Source organism: Anomaloglossus baeobatrachus, chromosome 6 (assembly GCF_048569485.1).
Source record: "Anomaloglossus baeobatrachus isolate aAnoBae1 chromosome 6, aAnoBae1.hap1, whole genome shotgun sequence".
NCBI classification, from domain to species: Eukaryota; Metazoa; Chordata; class Amphibia; order Anura; family Aromobatidae; genus Anomaloglossus; species Anomaloglossus baeobatrachus.
Genome location: NC_134358.1, coordinates 421071241 through 421092969, shown reverse-complemented (window position 1 = coordinate 421092969; position 21729 = coordinate 421071241). Strand labels below are relative to the sequence as shown.

The window sequence follows — 21729 nt, the reverse complement described above, 5'->3', positions numbered from 1 at the left end:
GCCAGTTCATAGCCTATGGTTCGTATTTTAAAGTGCACAAAGCCTGGTGCAAAGTGGCAATTTCTCACATTAGTTCATGTTTGCACATGCTTGAACATTAACGTTGCAAACTTTCCAAACTGCTGTACTTCTTACTTCTTTACTTTATATGGACTTCTTGGTGACTGCAGGCTCCCAGGTTATATACATGCTTGGGGCCAAAGGTTCTTCTTCTGAGGCTGTTGGGCTCTCTTCATCCCAGCGGGAATACAGCAGCATTTCTGGCTCTTGGGTCAGTTCCTTAGCTTCCTGGCCTCCCCTCCCCCTTAGTTCTTCTGAGCACTCCTCTGGCGGCAGCGCTGGGGACGGATTTTGGTCAGCAGGCCAGGGTGGTGGACTCTTTAGCGTGGATGTTGCAGGAGTCTTCCAGTGGGTATGTGGAGGGAGCAGATACCGGTCCACCATCTCCTTTGGGAAGTGAGCCTCCAGATCGGCCTTCAGCCTCCAGTATTCGGGGTCCTCTCCCAGTAAAGAAGGGGGGGTCCACTTCCTTGGGCTGGGGAGCGGTGTCTGCTCTGGCCTTGCATGCCGGGGTAGATAATTGTACAGTCTTGTCTTGGCGGGCCGCACCCTTCATAGTGGCGGCCTGGTCTTTGCGGGTCGCGCCTGTCATGGCGGCCTGGATAAGAGTCGCTGTTGTGACCAGTTCTTGGCGGGCCGGGCCTAGCATGGCGGCGGCCTGGGTCAGCGTCACTCCTGCGGCGTGGATTAACGTCGCAGCTGCGGCGGGATCTTGCTTGGCCGAGCGTGGCATCGCTGCTGTGTCCTGAGCTGGACGGGCCGGGCATCGCTGTTGCGGCGTAGATGGGAGTCACTCCTGCGGCGGGATCTTGGCGGGCCGCACCTGGCGTGGCTGCGGCCTGGATCGGCGTCGCTTCTGCGGTGGGGATGGACGTTGCTTCTGCGGTATGGATTGACGTCGCTGCTGCGGCGGGATCTTGGTGGGCAGAGCCAGGCGTGGCTGCGGCCTGGATCAGCGTCGCCGCGCCGGGCGTCTCTCCAGGGACAGCGGGCATGACAGCGGGGGTCAGGGCACTCGCGCTGGCAGGGGCATTAGATGACTCACCCCTCAGCAGCATCTCCGGTGTTCGGGCGGTCGCTGCTCCGCATGTCGCTTGCCTCGCCGTCCACTTCTCATGGGCCCGAGCGATTCCAGCCATCTCGCTGAGTTCTGTGCGTGCTTCCCGGATCTGATGCAGCATCTTCGCCTCCAGCCTCTCACACCACTGGTCCAGCTCCCAGTTCCACCAGGCAGCGGAGCCCATCTCTGGATCGCTGCGTGTGAACGCCATCTTCTCTGCGTCATCGCTGCTCTCCTGATCTTCTCTCAACAGCAGCAGGCTTGTGACTTCTTCTTGCAGCTTAAGTGTCTTTTTACTTCTCCAGAGCATTCCCAGCGTTCAGGGTCAGAACTTTCCTCTCACAAGGTCAGGACGCTGCAGGGGATCTATGGGTAGCCACAACGCTTCGTGGGCAGTAACTTCTTCCAGCGCGGGCTTCTGTTTTTCAGCGCGCTTTTCATGGTGGCAATATGGCGGCGCTTCAAACTTTTTAAGCGGACTGCTTAGGCACATGGTCACCTGTCTTAACAGGTCTAGTCCTTATCGTGTTCGTGACGCCAGAATGTGAAGCCCCACAGGTGCGGTGTAGCGGTGCATTACCTTTAGGGCCACCATGTGATGGGACGGTTCTTGTCACAGGTAGGGAACCTTCTTGGGATTGTCGTGACGCCACTCTCAGAATTGCGGTCAATGGGGACCGCCACTGCAGACTAAGGGATGCCTGGGGCTGATGGTGGGTGCAGTCAGTTGTAATAGCCTCCTGAGAGTGACGCAAGCCCCAGGGCCCTGTGTAGGTGTGTGGAACCACAAGGCGCAGAATAACAACACAAGCAGAATGTCTTTCAGGGATTTTACTCACTGTTGATGGCAGGGTGAGTAACCCGGGCGTAGCTGGGATGAACCAGGCTGGAACCAGGCGTCCTTCAGGCTAACTTGTGAGGGTGGCTATTGACTCGCCTTCCTTAGCCCTTCTGTTTGTGATGACCCCGACTTGCAGTCCTTATGGGGGTCACCCAGGTAATTTACTGCTCCCCTCGTTTTGGCCAGTTTGCTTGTAGCCTGGACTAGGTCACTCCGGCTGCTTGCCTCCTGTGAACTATGGGCCCTGACTTTGCTACGTGGCTGCGGACTCTGTGGTGTCATCTTGGGGGTTTGAAGTGCCCCCTCAGGCAGGTTTGGCAGAAGAAAGCTGGATCTATCTCTGCACTGGGACCTGTTGCCCGTTTGGGACCTGGGACCTGTCGCCTGTTGTCCACCCCTTGAGTGGACATGGAGGCCACGCCCCCTCCTGGAAGCTCTCAGGAGTCCTCCCGAAGGTACATGTGTGAGATCTGATTACTATGCGCCTGTGTAGTCACATCTCGGTCAGCCTTCTGTATTACCTGTATTGCACTGCCCCCAGCATGGGTGCAGTACTCAGTGGTGCCACATATACATACATACATGCACACTATATACATACATACATACATACATACATACATACATACATACATACACACACATTTGATATCTGAGTGGAGAGAGAGAAAAAAAAAAAATTGTAATAAAACTTTTGGACTTTCCATCAGCTGGGTGGGGGCTTGTTTTATTTTAAAGAAAAGTGAAGTGACCCAAAAAACCCCCCCCCAAAACATTTCTGGTGGTTTGATTATTTTCTTTAACTGATCGGGTAAATTTTACATTTGATAGACAAGACTTATGAACATGGCAATATCAAATAAGTTTTTTTTCCCCTTTTTCAATAAGGTGAAGGGAGGGGGATGGGAGAGGGTGATTTGTATTGATGGGCGAAAAGTAACTACTCGTGTTCGGATTATTCGTAACAAATCCCAAAGTACTATTCCAGTATTCCTGATGAATAATGAACCTAATGCAAGTCAATTGGGAACCCGAGCATTTTTCTTGTTGTGACAAGTACAGGAATAGTATCCTTTGACCTTCAGCATATAGCTGCGCTTCAGAGTACCAAGATGGCAGCGATGAAGGCCTTCAGCAGGCCCCTGGCTGCCATAATAACCTACTGGTGCCACGGAGTCGGTAAGAGCAAGCAGCATGGTGTGTTCCATTTAAATACCGCTGTCAGAGATTGTCAGCAGCGTTTAAATGGGTTAGAGTTGTGCTGCAGCTTATCTGCAACTGTGGCTGTTAGACAGATTTATGTAAGAAAGCCAGTAACTGAAAGAGCCCCCCTACATGTCACCATCCCCACAATCACATACATATGTACAGGATATTGTGTTGAGGGGTTAAAGGGAGCCTGTCATGTTAATAGTGGACTCTCTTCTGCAAGCAAATGTTGTAGAGCAGGAGGAGAAGATCAGATAGATGAAAATTTGGAAACGTTTGTGTAAAACTTGCATTTCCATGGGCGGCCCTATTCAGTGACTGATCGTCCTCCGTCTTATTTTACATGCAGAGATAGCGGTCCATCTTTTCCATCAAACCTAAGCTTCTTCTCTTCACCATGCTGTGCACAGATCAGGCTGTATGTAAAACATGACATGCCACCTTTAAAGGGAATCTGTCATCAGGTGTTTGCTCCCTTATCTGAGAGCAGCATAATGTAGAGACAGAGAGCCTGATTCCAGTGATTTGTCACTTAAGCGGGCTTTACACGCTACGATATATCAAACGATAAGTCGTCGGGGTCACATCGTAAGTGACGCACATCCGGCATCGTTAGACATATCGTTGCGTGTGACAGCTACGAGCGAGTGTGAACGAGCAAAAATACTCACCTTATCGTTGCTCGTTGACACGTCACTCATTTTCTAAAAATCGCACATCCTTCTCTGCGCCGGTTCTTCATTGTTCCAGAGGCAGCACACATCGCTCCGTGTGACACCCCGGGAACGATGAACTGCAGGTTACCTGCGGCCGCTGGCAATGCGGAAGGAAGGAGGTGGGCGGGATGTTACGTCTCGCTCCTCTCCGCCCCTATTGGGCGGCCGCTGTGTGACGTCGCTGTGACGCCGAACGTCCCTCCCCCTTCAGGAAGAGCATGTTCGCCGCCCACAGCAAGGTCGTTTGGAAGGCAAGTACGTGTGACGGGGGTTTACAACTTTGTGCGACATGGGCAAGAAATTGCCCATATTGCACAAACGATGGGGGCGGGTGGGATCGCAAATGCGATCGCACGAGGAATTTAAGCATGTAAAGCAGCCTTTACTGAGCAGTTTATCATTTTGATAAAATCAATGTTTTTTCTGCTGCAGATCTAGTAGTTCTACAGAGCTCATGAATATGCTGGACTACCTGGCAGCAGGACAAGTAGTCCTCTAATGATACTCTACTGCAGATTACACAGGGATTTTATAAAAGCTATACTAAGCAGCCCAGTAAGTGACACCGCAGGAATCAAAATCTCTTTCTTCATCATGCTGCTTTCAGATTAGGTGACAAAAACCTGGTGACAGATTCCCTTTAAAAGGAGTTTTCAAGGACTCCAATACTAGTGATAGATTTGGGATCTGGACTCCCTCATTGGCTACCAGGCAAAAATACAAAGTCAAAAACGTGATGAAAGCTCATCGTCGACACTCCGCACAAAAGGTTCATATCTCTTTATATAGCCCCTCATGCAATTTTACAACTATTCACTGAGGTCCCATCACTGATGCTCCTGCCTTTTGGGAGGTAGGTCACAGGTAGTAGCTAGTTTCTGGTTCTCTATAAAAGCCAGCCCCCTGACCAAGCCTCATTACTAGCAGTTTGCATTTTGATCGACCCCCTCCGCCTGTTGTACAATATTATTATTGTGCTCACGAGCTGTGTAGAAGCGCAGAACGAGTATGTGTACTGTCATGACGCGTTCTGCGCTTCCTCACAGATTTTTGTTTTACAGAATAAGCTATGGCAATAAACATACTTGTTTTGTGTTTGCACAACAGTATAAACAGCAGACAAAATGAGGGGCAGAGGGAACATCAAATACACAGTGATCAGCCTTGGTCAAGAAGCTAGCTTGCATTAGGAGATAGAAACAAGCCATGCCCCTGAACCGCGATGTAGCATCCCAGAGGGGAGTAAAGCATGCAGGAGCAATGTCAGTGAGGTCACTGAGTGGTTATGAAATAAATGAAATGGAATAGAAGAACAGTAAGGCAGCTATTAGCCTTTACAGTTTTTGAAACACATGTTTATTATCTTCCTGGAGTACCCCATACCGCCATTTTTATTTTTAACTGCTTGTAGAGAGTAGTGATATAGTAAGATGCCTTTGCGGAGATGTAGAATTGATACATACCAGCACACTCACTGCTGTTAATAAGTAACAGCCATAATATAGAAAATCCATTACTAATCTTTAGATTTATAGCTGCATATATTAACCCTAGAACGCATACCTGGGGCCTTGCAGGCCTGCTAGGTCATTTGTTTTCTATGGTAGATTGTTATGTTTGCGCGTTCTAGGGTTAAATGCCATGATTTGGGGTTACCCACAAACCTGCTTAAATCACAACGTTAGGTAATGATCTGGATAACCTTCCTCCAAGACTGGATTTTACCACCCACTGGAGAGTACTGGAGGGGCAGACATATCATTGGTGCATCCTCTGCAGCCGCACAAAGGCCCAATAATTAGAGCAGCTTCTGTTACAGATGCCTGAAGGGCCAATCTACTGTTCTTACACGGGGCCCTAGTCTGCCCCTGGTGGGACATTACCTGGATAAGCAGCTTGCGATCTTCCTCAATGTTTTTGTGCGTTGTCTCCTGCTCCTGTTTCTGCTCCGTTTTCATGGGGACATTAATGTTCACTCTCAGCTTTTTGCTGCACAAAGAAGATAAGTGATTTATCAAAAGAAATTCACATTCTACAAACTAATCTACAGAAAACAGAGGAAATACAGTAAAATGTGTCACCATCACCCTTAACAAAGGGCTGTGTCCTCAAACCATCTGGATCTAACTGGAGGTAACAGATCGTAAGGACGCAGACCCATCTAGTAATGCCCAGCTGTCACGTTATTCACACATTTCTAAGAGGAATAACAGAGGAACTGCATATAGTGCCTTATCTGATCTGTAACACTAGGCTCACACCAATACAGTGATCTATGCTGAGTATTATGTCGGGGTTTCTGCTGGAATCCCCAAAAACAGGATGCAGACAGCGCCACTGACTTCAATACAGCTGCCGGACTCCCTGTGGACAATGTCTGGCCGCCATCGCGGCAGTAGTGCCATTTTGGACAGGCTGATGTAATGCTCAGCCTAGGGCATTATATACATTAGTGTGAGCTTCACCTATGGCCTGGTTCATATTTGTACTTCTGCAGACATATGCGTCGAATGTAAAGGTCAAAAGCTCATGCAAGTGTGTGCCATAAGTTGAACTACTTTAATGTATATAAGCATAGATGGGCATATACATCCAAAGTTATTATAAAATATATAACTGATCACTTAATAGTATAGGCTGAACGATGTATTTTAGAAGTATTGAAATGTACAGCTATGTATATCAATACATCTCACAAGAATAGAGGAATTAAAAATGTACATGTTCTTCATACCTGTTTTTAGAAAGAAGGGGGGGGCGTGCTTCACTCCCACTCCCCTCAAAAAATAAATAAATAAATCTACATTACAGCGTATACTTGACAAAACAGTCAAAAGAGCATATACATTGCTTTTTACCTTTACCATTTTATATGTCACACCTGAATAAATTTTTTTATTTTGCAATACAGGTGTATACGTACAGCACAATACACAATATAAATGTGAACCAAGCCCAATGCTGACAGGTGGCCTAATAGATTGTGCCTCCGGTATGATCTATGGCAGGTCAGAGGCCAGCGTTAATCCTCTTGCTGCCTTCACAACCATAAGATAATAAAGTGACCGAGGTAGAGATCTCCCTCTGTCAAACTTCTTACATGCTGCGCTTGTTACTGATCGCAGCATGTAAGGGGTTGATTGAAACTCTTATTCCCCAACTACTTAATCTGTGTCATCAGTGAGTAGGAAATCGGGTCAGACACCAAGAGCTTCAGGATCACGATCACAAGGTGAAGATTGACTGCCTTCACAACCTAATGAAAAGCTGCAAGTTGATTTAGGCGTGAAAAGGCAATGCTGTGTCAAGATGGGGTTCATCTAGGTGCTCGCCTTTGAAGACTACAGAGTTCCAATAATTCTAGAATGTGGCTGCCATAGTGAAGATTTCTATTAACCATATCAGCAGAGTTGATGGCTCTTCCTAAATCCTCCCAGGAATTCAGAGCTCTGAAAGCATGCTATAGTGGTAACCTATGTGAACGTACTTTTTATAGCCCAGGTAAAGCTTTATTAATATGTCCGGCCGCAGCTCCACTTCATCCACATTTGCGTTTTCATCTTCTAAAACCTATAGTTTCGAAAAAGTCATAACATTTTTTTATTCAAGGAAAAAAATTAACTAAACGTACTCAACACTATGAAAAAAAACCATAAGTTGTCACTACCCTATGAATAATTATATGCGGGGTGCGACAATCTTCACCTGTTAAGCAGATTCAAAGACAGCGGCTGATATTGCAGTTTGGCCACAATGTGGGCAGAAGGATCCATCTTTGTGTAACATTGGGCTATTTGAGGATATCTAATTGCTTCCAGTTTTTTGTTTTTTTTTCTCAGATATTAAATGCAGAAAATATTTCTCTTTATTCTATATGACACCAATGTACTATTATAAACTTTATACTCAGCTTTAAGTAACAATACAGTGAACATTCTCCTCCAATAGGGCTACTAACATTTTTACGTGAAAACTGACTTCAACTCACCAATAGCTTTGACTTCAATAATATTTGTAGAACTTGCACCAAAATGTCCTGTAAAAGTGACATCTAGAAGTTATGGTTTTTAAAGACAATATAAAAATGAAAAGACGTCAAACTTTCATGTATATTACAGCCTTTTATGTTATTTTAGGCTCACCCTGTGCAGTCAATATTAACCCCTTCAGCCCCAAGCCTATTTTGACCCTAAAGACCAGGCCATTTTTTGCAATTCTGACCAGTGTCACTTTATGAGGTTATAACTCTGGAACGCTTCAGCGGATCCCGGTGATTCTGAGATTGTTTTTTCGTGACATATTGAGCTTCATGTTAGTGGTAAATTTAGGCTGATATTTTTTGCGTTTCTTTGTGAAAAAAACGGAAATTTCGTGAAAATTTTGTAATTTTCAAACTTTGAATTTTTATGCTCTAAAACCAACGAAACATATGACACAAAATAATTAATAAATAACATTTCCCACATGTCTACTTTACATCAGAACAATTTTGGGAAAAAAAAAAAAAAATTTAAGGAAGTTATAGGGGTTCAAAGTTTATGAGCAATTTCTCATTTTTACAACAAAATTTACAAAGCCACTTTTTTTTAGGGACCACATCCCATTTGAAGTGATTTTGAAAGGTCTACGTGACACAAAACACCCAAAAGTAACACCAAAGACGGCACCCCTCAGGCTACTCAAAACCACATTCAAGAACGTTATTAACCCTTCAGGTGCTTCACAGTAACTAAAGCAATGTGGAAGCAAAAAATGAACATTTTACTTTTTGCAACAAAAATGTTAATTTAGCCTCAAATATTGCATATTCACAAGGGTAGCAGGATTAAATGAACCCCCAAAATTTGTTGGGCAATTTCTACTGAGCACGCAGATACCTCATATATGGCGAAAAACCACTGTTTGGGCGCACGGCAGGACTCGAAAGGGAAGGAGCGCCATTTGACTTTTTTGAACAGAAAATTAGCTGGAATCGTTAGCAGCACCATGTTGCGTTTGGAGAGCCGCTGAGGTGCCGAAACAGTGGAGCTCCCCCACATGTGACCCCATTTTGGAAACTAGACCCCTCATGGAATTTATCTAGATGTTTATTGAGCACTTTGAGCCTCTGGGGGCTTCACAAAAGTTAGAGTTGAGCCGTGAAAATAAAAATTTTTTTTTTTAACCACAAAATGGTTACTTCAACCAGGTAGCTTTTTTTTCACAAGGGTATCAGGAAAAATTGCACCATAAAATGTATTGTGCAATTTCTCCTGAGTACACAGACACCTCATATGTGGTGGAAATAAAATGTTTGGGCGCACAGCAGGGCTCGGAAGGCAAGGAGCGTCATTTGACGTTTCAAACGCAAAATTGTCTGGGATAATTAGCGTATTCCATGTTGCGTTTGGAGACCCCCTGAGGTGCCGAAACAGTGGAGCTCCCCCACATGTGACCCCATTTTGGAAACTAGACCCCCATGGCATAGAAAAAAAAAACAGCGGCAGATGGGGGGGCGGCGGCAGATGGGGGGCAGCGGCATATAAAGGGAGCATCTGTGATTGTGAGACGGCGGCTGGGATAGGGTGAGAGGTGGGGGAGGGAGCGCGGACAGCACATCACGGGGGTGACGGGGGAGGGAGCGCGGACAGCACATCACGGGGGTGACGGGGGAGGGAGCGCGGACAGCACATCACGGGGGTGACGGGGGAGGGAGCGCGGACAGCACATCACGGGGGTGACGGGGGAGGGAGCGCGGACAGCACATCACGGGGGTGACGGGGGAGGGAGCGCGGACAGCACATCACGGGGGTGACGGGGGAGGGAGCGCGGACAGCACATCACGGGGGTGACGGGGGAGGGAGCGCGGACAGCACATCACGGGGGTGACGGGGGAGGGAGCGCGGACAGCACATCACGGGGGTGACGGGGGAGGGAGCGCGGACAGCACATCACGGGGGTGACGGGGGAGGGAGCGCGGACAGCACATCACGGGGGTGACGGGGGAGGGAGCGCGGACAGCACATCACGGGGGTGACGGGGGAGGGAGCGCGGACAGCACATCACGGGGGTGACGGGGGAGGGAGCGCGGACAGCCCATCACGGGGGTGACGGGGGAGGGAGCGCGGACAGCCCATCACGGGGGTGACGGGGGAGGGAGCGCGGACAGCCCATCACGGGGGTGACGGGGGAGGGAGCGCGGACAGCCCATCACGGGGGTGACGGGGGAGGGAGCGCGGACAGCCCATCACGGGGGTGACGGGGGAGGGAGCGCGGACAGCCCATCACGGGGGTGACGGGGGAGGGAGCGCGGACAGCCCATCACGGGGGTGACAGGGGAGGGAGCGCGGACAGCCCATCACGGGGGTGACAGGGGAGGGAGCGCGGACAGCCCATCACGGGGGTGACAGGGGAGGGAGCGCGGACAGCCCATCACGGGGGTGACAGGGGAGGGAGCGCGGACAGCCCATCACGGGGGTGACAGGGGAGGGAGCGCGGACAGCCCATCACGGGGGTGACAGGGGAGGGAGCGCGGACAGCCCATCACGGGGGTGACAGGGGAGGGAGCGCGGACAGCCCATCACGGGGGTGACAGGGGAGGGAGCGCGGACAGCCCATCACGGGGGTGACAGGGGAGGGAGCGCGGACAGCCCATCACGGGGGTGACAGGGGAGGGAGCGCGGACAGCCCATCACGGGGGTGACAGGGGAGGGAGCGCGGACAGCCCATCACGGGGGTGACAGGGGAGGGAGCGCGGACAGCCCATCACGGGGGTGACAGGGGAGGGAGCGCGGACAGCCCATCACGGGGGTGACAGGGGAGGGAGCGCGGACAGCCCATCACGGGGGTGACAGGGGAGGGAGCGCGGACAGCCCATCACGGGGGTGACAGGGGAGGGAGCGCGGACAGCCCATCACGGGGGTGACAGGGGAGGGAGCGCGGACAGCCCATCACGGGGGTGACAGGGGAGGGAGCGCGGACAGCCCATCACGGGGGTGACAGGGGAGGGAGCGCGGACAGCCCATCACGGGGGTGACAGGGGAGGGAGCGCGGACAGCCCATCACGGGGGTGACAGGGGAGGGAGCGCGGACAGCCCATCACGGGGGTGACAGGGGAGGGAGCGCGGACAGCCCATCACGGGGGTGACAGGGGAGGGAGCGCGGACAGCCCATCACGGGGGTGACAGGGGAGGGAGCGCGGACAGCCCATCACGGGGGTGACAGGGGAGGGAGCGCGGACAGCCCATCACGGGGGTGACAGGGGAGGGAGCGCGGACAGCCCATCACGGGGGTGACAGGGGAGGGAGCGCGGACAGCCCATCACGGGGGTGACAGGGGAGGGAGCGCGGACAGCCCATCACGGGGGTGACAGGGGAGGGAGCGCGGACAGCCCATCACGGGGGTGACAGGGGAGGGAGCGCGGACAGCCCATCACGGGGGTGACAGGGGAGGGAGCGCGGACAGCCCATCACGGGGGTGACAGGGGAGGGAGCGCGGACAGCCCATCACGGGGGTGACAGGGGAGGGAGCGCGGACAGCCCATCACGGGGGTGACAGGGGAGGGAGCGCGGACAGCCCATCACGGGGGTGACAGGGGAGGGAGCGCGGACAGCCCATCACGGGGGTGACAGGGGAGGGAGCGCGGACAGCCCATCACGGGGGTGACAGGGGAGGGAGCGCGGACAGCCCATCACGGGGGTGACAGGGGAGGGAGCGCGGACAGCCCATCACGGGGGTGACAGGGGAGGGAGCGCGGACAGCCCATCACGGGGGTGACAGGGGAGGGAGCGCGGACAGCCCATCACGGGGGTGACAGGGGAGGGAGCGCGGACAGCCCATCACGGGGGTGACAGGGGAGGGAGCGCGGACAGCCCATCACGGGGGTGACAGGGGAGGGAGCGCGGACAGCCCATCACGGGGGTGACAGGGGAGGGAGCGCGGACAGCCCATCACGGGGGTGACAGGGGAGGGAGCGCGGACAGCCCATCACGGGGGTGACAGGGGAGGGAGCGCGGACAGCCCATCACGGGGGTGACAGGGGAGGGAGCGCGGACAGCCCATCACGGGGGTGACAGGGGAGGGAGCGCGGACAGCCCATCACGGGGGTGACAGGGGAGGGAGCGCGGACAGCCCATCACGGGGGTGACAGGGGAGGGAGCGCGGACAGCCCATCACGGGGGTGACAGGGGAGGGAGCGCGGACAGCCCATCACGGGGGTGACAGGGGAGGGAGCGCGGACAGCCCATCACGGGGGTGACAGGGGAGGGAGCGCGGACAGCCCATCACGGGGGTGACAGGGGAGGGAGCGCGGACAGCCCATCACGGGGGTGACAGGGGAGGGAGCGCGGACAGCCCATCACGGGGGTGACAGGGGAGGGAGCGCGGACAGCCCATCACGGGGGTGACAGGGGAGGGAGCGCGGACAGCCCATCACGGGGGTGACAGGGGAGGGAGCGCGGACAGCCCATCACGGGGGTGACAGGGGAGGGAGCGCGGACAGCCCATCACGGGGGTGACAGGGGAGGGAGCGCGGACAGCCCATCACGGGGGTGACAGGGGAGGGAGCGCGGACAGCCCATCACGGGGGTGACAGGGGAGGGAGCGCGGACAGCCCATCACGGGGGTGACAGGGGAGGGAGCGCGGACAGCCCATCACGGGGGTGACAGGGGAGGGAGCGCGGACAGCCCATCACGGGGGTGACAGGGGAGGGAGCGCGGACAGCCCATCACGGGGGTGACAGGGGAGGGAGCGCGGACAGCCCATCACGGGGGTGACAGGGGAGGGAGCGCGGACAGCCCATCACGGGGGTGACAGGGGAGGGAGCGCGGACAGCCCATCACGGGGGTGACAGGGGAGGGAGCGCGGACAGCCCATCACGGGGGTGACAGGGGAGGGAGCGCGGACAGCCCATCACGGGGGTGACAGGGGAGGGAGCGCGGACAGCCCATCACGGGGGTGACAGGGGAGGGAGCGCGGACAGCCCATCACGGGGGTGACAGGGGAGGGAGCGCGGACAGCCCATCACGGGGGTGACAGGGGAGGGAGCGCGGACAGCCCATCACGGGGGTGACAGGGGAGGGAGCGCGGACAGCCCATCACGGGGGTGACAGGGGAGGGAGCGCGGACATCCCGGGGGTGACAGGGGAGGGAGCGCGGACAGCCCGGGGGTGACAGGGGAGGGAGCGCGGACATCCCGGGGGTGACAGGGGAGGGAGCGCGGACATCCCGGGGGTGACAGGGGAGGGAGCGCGGACATCCCGGGGGTGACAGGGGAGGGAGCGCGGACATCCCGGGGGTGACAGGGGAGGGAGCGCGGACATCCCGGGGGTGACAGGGGAGGGAGCGCGGACATCCCGGGGGTGACAGGGGAGGGAGCGCGGACATCCCGGGGGTGACAGGGGAGGGAGCGCGGACATCCCGGGGGTGACAGGGGAGGGAGCGCGGACATCCCGGGGGTGACAGGGGAGGGAGCGCGGACATCCCGGGGGTGACAGGGGAGGGAGCGCGGACATCCCGGGGGTGACAGGGGAGGGAGCGCGGACATCCCGGGGGTGACAGGGGAGGGAGCGCGGACATCCCGGGGGTGACAGGGGAGGGAGCGCGGACATCCCGGGGGTGACAGGGGAGGGAGCGCGGACATCCCGGGGGTGACAGGGGAGGGAGCGCGGACATCCCGGGGGTGACAGGGGAGGGAGCGCGGACATCCCGGGGGTGACAGGGGAGGGAGCGCGGACATCCCGGGGGTGACAGGGGAGGGAGCGCGGACATCCCGGGGGTGACAGGGGAGGGAGCGCGGACATCCCGGGGGTGACAGGGGAGGGAGCGCGGACATCCCGGGGGTGACAGGGGAGGGAGCGCGGACATCCCGGGGGTGACAGGGGAGGGAGCGCGGACATCCCGGGGGTGACAGGGGAGGGAGCGCGGACATCCCGGGGGTGACAGGGGAGGGAGCGCGGACATCCCGGGGGTGACAGGGGAGGGAGCGCGGACATCACGGGGGTGACAGGGGAGGGAGCGCGGACATCACGGGGGTGACAGGGGAGGGAGCGCGGACATCACGGGGGTGACAGGGGAGGGAGCGCGGACATCACGGGGTGACAGGGGAGGGAGCGCGGACATCACGGGGGTGACAGGGGAGGGAGCGCGCACATCACGGGGGTGACAGGGGAGGGAGCGCGCACATCACGGGGGTGACAGGGGAGGGAGCGCGCACATCACGGGGGTGACAGGGGAGGGAGCGCGCACATCACGGGGGTGACAGGGGAGGGAGCGCGCACATCACGGGGGTGACAGGGGAGGGAGCGCACACATCCCGGGGGTGACAGGGGAGGGAGCGCGCACATCACGGGGGTGACAGGGGAGGGAGCGCGCACATCCCGGGGGTGACAGGGGAGGGAGCGCGCACATCCCGGGGGTGACAGGGGAGGGAGCGCGCACATCCCGGGGGTGACAGGGGAGGGAGCGCGCACATCCCGGGGGTGACAGGGGAGGGAGCGCGCACATCCCGGGGGTGACAGGGGAGGGAGCGCGCACATCACGGGGGTGACAGGGGAGGGAGCGCGCACATCACGGGGGTGACAGGGGAGGGAGCGCGCACATCACGGGGGTGACAGGGGAGGGAGCGCGCACATCACGGGGGTGACAGGGGAGGGAGCGCGCACATCACGGGGGTGACAGGGGAGGGAGCGCGCACATCACGGGGGTGACAGGGGAGGGAGCGCGCACATCACGGGGGTGACAGGGGAGGGAGCGCGCACATCACGGGGGTGACAGGGGAGGGGGAGCGCACATCACGGGGGTGACAGGGGAGGGAGCGCACATCACGGGGGTGACAGGGGAGGGAGCGCACATCACGGGGGTGACAGGGGAGGGAGCGCACATCACGGGGGTGACAGGGGAGGGAGCGCACATCACGGGGGTGACAGGGGAGGGAGCGCACATCACGGGGGTGACAGGGGAGGGAGCGCACATCACGGGGGTGACAGGGGAGGGAGCGCACATCACGGGGGTGACAGGGGAGGGAGCGCGCACATCACGGGGGTGACAGGGGAGGGAGCGCGCACATCACGGGGGTGACAGGGGAGGGAGCGCGCACATCACGGGGGTGACAGGGGAGGGAGCGCGCACATCACGGGGGTGACAGGGGAGGGAGCGCGCACATCACGGGGGTGACAGGGGAGGGAGCGCGCACATCACGGGGGTGACAGGGGAGGGAGCGCGGACATCCCGGGGGTGACAGGGGAGGGAGCGCGGACATCCCGGGGGTGACAGGGGAGGGAGCGCGGACATCCCGGGGGTGACAGGGGAGGGAGCGCGCACATCCCGGGGGTGACAGGGGAGGGAGCGCACATCACGGGGGTGACAGGGGAGGGAGCGCACATCACGGGGGTGACAGGGGAGGGAGCGCACATCACGGGGGTGACAGGGGAGGGAGCGCACATCACGGGGGTGACAGGGGAGGGAGCGCACATCACGGGGGTGACAGGGGAGGGAGCGCACATCACGGGGGTGACAGGGGAGGGAGCGCACATCACGGGGGTGACAGGGGAGGGAGCGCACATCACGGGGGTGACAGGGGAGGGAGCGCACATCACGGGGGTGACAGGGGAGGGAGCGCACATCACGGGGGTGACAGGGGAGGGAGCGCACATCACGGGGGTGACAGGGGAGGGAGCGCACATCACGGGGGTGACAGGGGAGGGAGCGCACATCACGGGGGTGACAGGGGAGGGAGCGCACATCACGGGGGTGACAGGGGAGGGAGCGCACATCACGGGGGTGACAGGGGAGGGAGCGCACATCACGGGGGTGACAGGGGAGGGAGCGCACATCACGGGGGTGACAGGGGAGGGAGCGCACATCACGGGGGTGACAGGGGAGGGAGCGCACATCACGGGGGTGACAGGGGAGGGAGCCCACATCACGGGGGTGACAGGGGAGGGAGCCCACATCACGGGGGTGACAGGGGAGGGAGCCCACATCACGGGGGTGACAGGGGAGGGAGCACACATCACGGGGGTGACAGGGGAGGGAGCACACATCACGGGGGTGACAGGGGAGGGAGCACACATCACGGGGGTGACAGGGGAGGGAGCACACATCACGGGGGTGACAGGGGAGGGAGCACACATCACGGGGGTGACAGGGGAGGGAGCACACATCACGGGGGTGACAGGGGAGGGAGCACACATCACGGGGGTGACAGGTGTGGGAGCACACATCACGGGGGTGACAGGTGTGGGAGCACACATCACGGGGGTGACAGGTGAGGGAGCACACATCACGGGGGTGACAGGGGAGGGAGCACACATCACGGGGGTGACAGGGGAGGGAGCACACATCACGGCGGTGACAGGGGAGGGGGCGGGTAGCTGACCACGGGGGTGAGAGGTGGGGGGAGCGTGCAGCACATCACGTAGGGGAGGGGGCGAGCAGCACATCACGGAGGGGAGGGGGCGAGCAGCACATCACGGAGGGGAGGGGGCGAGCAGCACATCACGGAGGGGAGGGGACGGGCACCGATCACGAGGGGGAGGGGCCGGGCAGCAGATCGGAGGGAGCGGTGGCACTATGGCAGATGGAGGGCGGCAGCGGATCGGGAGGTGTGGGGGTGAGGGTGCGGGCAGCAGATACTAGGGGTGGGGGCAGGATATCGGGGAGACAGGTGGCAGATCGCGGAGGGCAGCGGCGGCGGATTGGGACGCTTTTCGCCGGTTTCATACAGTGCAATGGCAGGGCGGCAACTTCCGGGTCCCATGCTCCGGTCTCATAACAGCATGGGACCGGAGCTTGTCGCTCTGCCATTGCACTGCGTACACTCACTGTGCTCAGTGTGCTGGCGTGCTGCAGGGACGACAAGTGAAGCCGATGGGGGCGGTCACCGGCAACAGGTCCACTGTGATTGGAGAAATCGGTCACAAGGCCGATCTCTCCAATCAGAGCTACTGGAGCTGGGGGAGGGTGATCCAGTGAGGTCACCCAGCTCCAGCCAATGGCCAGTGCTACAGCTGCACTGGCCAGGGCTGGATTTCAATGTTTCAGTCATTTTAAATGGCTGGAACATTACAGTGGCTGTGATTGGTTGAGCGGCGTTCGTCAGCCAATCACAGCCTCCGTAGGTCCGGGGAGGAGGCACCACCCCTTTTGAGGTCAGGAACAGGTCCCCTCCTCCCCGAATCTACGGTTTATGTTAACATACTGCAGTCACCGGAGGCTCCGGTGCCGCGATTCCGCCATGACAGAAAGATCCATCCTTGGTCGTTAAGGCCCAGGGCACAAGGACGGATCTTTCCGTCCATGGTCGTGAAGGGGTTAAACAGATACAGGGCGGGACTTCCCCTACAGTCACGTTTTTGTTTTTTAAAGCTAAGCAGTTACAATTGTAACTAAAAGGCTTAATATTTAATTGTAGCATTCAGTTCATTACAATGTGGTGACATGCAGGCATTCCGACTGTTGTGAAACTACAACTGCGAGCATTCCCTGACCGCCAGAAGCTGTGTGCTCGCTGTCAGGATATCTTGGAAGTGTCACAGCACCCAGTGTGGAAAAGGTTGCCGATTCATGGACTACTGTATAATTTGCAGGTAGTCAGCATATTACATCTTTGTCTATCCACGAGATATTGAATGGTGCAATAAGAACACAGTGCCCGGACATATACAGATAAATTAGGATATATTTCTGAAAACAAAACGTCATGAATACCTCATTAGTACAGCCTCAGGTTTCACTATAGGGTCATTCCATGGTAACATGCATTACATTCACAAGCCAAAAACTGAGTTATTAATGGCTACAGACTGTTCTCTGAAGGCAAGCATAAATATGAGTGAATGTAAATTGTATAATGAACTATTCTCAATAGATTTCAACAGTTTGATTTTTCAGCAATTCAAATTAAATACAAAATACAATGTTACTTGGTAACTTACGTTACACAAAACGAAACATAAGTTACCAAGTAATAACATTGTATTTAATTTGTATTGCTTAAAAAAAAACAAAAAAAAACCCCACACTTTTGAAATCTATTGAGAATAGTTCAATATACATTCACTTATTTTTGTGCTTGCCTTCAGAGAACAGTCTCTAGCCATTATTAACTCAGTTTTTGGCTTCTGAATGTAATGCAAGTTACCATGGAATGACCCTATAGAGCCTTTTATTGGCTGTGTGCCAAGAATTTAATGGAGGTTGCCCGACCTCAAAAGAAAAGGCTGCAGTCACTGATTGTGTACAGTGTGCAGACTGTATTCACTGTGTGAGTCAATGGGGGGGGGGGGGGGGTAATCGGACAGTGAATACTGGATAATTGTGACAGCAAGTGCTCCATACTCTCACTTTTTGAGTGCAGTCTGCTCTGTGGTGGTAGACTTTTCTTATGAGGCCCCTTTAATGGAAGTAACCTAATAATGCCTAAAAGGGAACCTGTCAGGTGTATTATTCACTCAGATCCACGAGCAGTTCTGGGTGTATATTGCTAATCCCTGCCGCCTAACCGTCCCTGTATACACTAGCATAGATAAAAAGATCTACAGAAAATGTACTTATAAAGATCCTTTATGATATGCTTATGAACGCAGGGACTAGTCCCAAGGGCGATAGTTCCTGCACTCATTCCGTCCTCTTAGCATGTTCGTACACTCACAAAGACATGCTATTCAATGCCCATTGCCCAGCGTCATTATCAGCAGTAATGCGCGTACCAATGTCTGTTACACCGCCTCAGAACACCGGACGTTTGGTCATGCACACTACACCAGTTTGAAGCCGTGGATATGTACACCCAGCTTCATAGTGCACATGACCAGAAGTCCGGGGACTTCTAATCACACGCACTGAGACGAAATCCAGAGTCAGGCGCGGTGGTAGCAGAGGTGAGCGCGACCATCCTCTGACGCTGCGCATTCATGAGCGCGTAAGAATGCCTAGCCAAGGGAAGTAACGCCATTATCATAAAGCATCTTTAGAAATACTTTTTTTTTAAAGATACCTTATTTATGCTACTATAGGCTAGGCCTGCTAGGCAAGGATTTGTAATATGTAACCAGAACTGCTCATGGGTCTGGGTGCATACAGAACCTGACAGGTTCCCTTTAAATCTTCCATAGAACACCAAGATAGAATCTCAGGTCTCCCTGCAGTCTACTTGTTCATATGAATGCTTTATAGCACAGCACAGCAGAACGTCCTCCACATGGGACGCTTTATGGAGGAAATAAGCTTGTTATCTAAAGCATCAAGCACATAGAGAAGGTAAATCAATTATGAGCTCCCAGAGTGGAGGAAGCACTGCATAGTGTGTGGGTTTTAGATTCAGGTGGAGAAAAAAAAAACAAAAAAACAAACCACCACCACAACAAATCATGTGGATGTTAAAGACGACTGTACAGCTGGAGACGGAGTATAAAACCTTCCCAGTAACGGATAGGAGTAGAGCTCATATGCTCTCTTTCTGTAAAATAAAAATAAAAAGACCAAAAGTGATTGGGATTCTACCATTTTTATCTGTGTGCTGTCTGTCAGCTGCTGTACTGTGTAGGCATCTTCTGTATTATACTGAAGGAGGATCGCCATCTGGAACGTTGAGGCCTAAAAGCCAAAAACAGAAGTAATGTAAAGCATCAAAACCAGGTGTACTGTACACTGCATTTTTTATCCGTATAAAAATCTACAAACACTTAATGTGTGCACATATCCTAAGAAAAGAAGGGAATTTTGTTACTTACCGTAAATTCCTTTTCTTCTAGCTCCTATTGGGAGACCCAGACGATTGGGTGTATAGCACTGCCTCCGGAGGCCACACAAAGCAATTACACTAAAAAGTGTAAGGCCCCTCCCCTTCTGGCTATACACCCCCAGTGGGATCACTGGCTCACCAGTTTTAGTGCAAAAGCAAGAAGGAGGAAAGCCAATAACTGGTTTAAACAAATTCACTCCGAAGTAACGTCGGAGAACTGAAAACCATTCAACATGAACAACATGTGTACCCGAAAAACAACCAAAAATCCCGAAGGACAACAGGGCGGGTGCTGGGTCTCCCAATAGGAGCTAGAAGAAAAGGAATTTACGGTAAGTAACAAAATTCCCTTCTTCTTCGGCGCTCCATTGGGAGACCCAGACGATTGGGACGTCCAAAAGCTGTCCCTGGGTGGGTAAAGAAATACCTCATGTTAGAGCTGCAAAGACAGCCCTCCCCTACGGGGAGGCAACTGCCGCCTGCAGGACTCTTCTACCTAGGCTGGCGTCTGCCGAAGCATAGGTATGCACCTGATAATGTTTGGTGAAAGTGTGCAGACTCGACCAGGTAGCTGCCTGGCACACCTGTTGAGCCGTAGCCTGGTGTCGTAATGCCCAGGACGCACCCACGGCTCTGGTAGAATGGGCCTTCAGCCCTGATGGAACCGGAAGCCCAGCAGAACGGTAGGCTTCAAGAATTGGTTCTTTGATCCATCGAGCCAGGGTGGCCTTGGAAGCCTGCGACCCTTTGCGCTTACCAGCGACAAGGACAAAGAGTGCATCCGAACGGCGCAGGGGCGCCGTGCGGGAAATGTAGATTCTGAGTGCTCTCACCAGATCTAACAAATGTAAATCCTTCTCATAGCGATGAACTGCATGAGGACAAAAAGAAGGCAAAGAGATATCCTGATTAAGATGAAAAGAGGATACCACCTTCGGGAGAAACTCCTGAATGGGTCGCAGCACTACCTTGTCCTGGTGGAAGACCAGGAAGGGAGCCTTGGATGACAGCGCTGCTAGCTCAGACACTCTCCGAAGAGATGTGATCGCTACCAGAAAAGCCACTTTCTGTGATAGTCTAGAAAGTGAAACCTCCCTCAGAGGCTCGAAGGGCGGCTTCTGGAGGGCAACCAGTACCCTGTTCAGATCCCATGGATCTAACGGCCGCTTGTACGGGGGTACGATATGACAAACCCCCTGCAGGAACGTGCGTACCTTAGAAAGTCGTGCTAGACGCTTCTGAAAAAAGACGGATAGCGCCGAGACTTGCCCTTTAAGGGAGCCGAGCGACAAACCTTTTTCTAACCCAGATTGCAGGAAAGAAAGAAATGTAGGCAATGCAAATGGCCAGGGAGACACTCCCTGAGCAGAGCACCAGGATAAGAATATCCTCCACGTTCTGTGGTAGATCTTAGCGGACGTGGGCTTCCTAGCCTGTCTCATGGTGGCAACGACCCCTTGGGATAATCCTGAAGACGCTAGGATCCAGGACTCAATGGCCACACAGTCAGGTTCAGGGCCGCAGAATTCCGATGGAAAAACGGCCCTTGGGACAGCAAGTCTGGTCGGTCTGGTAGTGCCCACGGTTGGCCGACCGTGAGATGCCACAGATCCGGATACCACGCCCTCCTTGGCCAGTCTGGGGCGACGAGTATGACGCGGCTGCAGTCGGATCTGATCTTGCGTAGCACCCTGGGCAAGAGTGCCAGAGGTGGAAACACATAAGGGAGCCGGAACTGCGACCAATCTTGCACTAAGGCGTCTGCCGCCAGAGCTCTGTGATCGCGAGACCGTGCCATGAAGGTTGGGACCTTGTTGTTGTGCCGGGACGCCATTAAGTCGACGTCCGGCCTTCCCCAGCGGCGACAGATTTCCTGAAACACGTCCGGGTGAAGGGACCATTCCCCTGCGTCCATGCCCTGGCGACTGAGGAAGTCTGCTTCCCAGTTTTCTACGCCGGGGATGTGAACTGCGGATATGGTGGAGGCCGTGGCTTCCACCCACATCAGAATCCGCCGGACTTCCTGGAAGGCTTGCCGACTGCGCGTCCCCCCTTGGTGGTTGATGTATGCCACCGCTGTGGAGTTGTCCGACTGAATTCGGATCTGCCTTCCTTCCAGCC

At 55.1% G+C, this 21729-nt stretch overlaps 1 protein-coding gene across 2 annotated transcripts in view; it reads right to left on the bottom strand.

Annotated features, from left to right (window-relative positions):
• The window catches only part of CUL1 (cullin 1), a 166936-nt gene that overhangs the window by 16135 nt on the left and 129072 nt on the right, over nucleotides 1-21729 (bottom strand). For both annotated transcript variants that reach the window (XM_075315159.1, XM_075315158.1), the window contains exons 17-20: nucleotides 19368-19460; nucleotides 7875-7922; nucleotides 7374-7456; nucleotides 5770-5875 (exon numbers count right to left, since the gene is read on the bottom strand). In XM_075315159.1, coding sequence (XP_075171274.1) covers nucleotides 5770-5875; nucleotides 7374-7456; nucleotides 7875-7922; nucleotides 19368-19460 — 330 coding nt within the window. The remainder of the gene's footprint in view (nucleotides 1-5769; nucleotides 5876-7373; nucleotides 7457-7874; nucleotides 7923-19367; nucleotides 19461-21729) is intronic.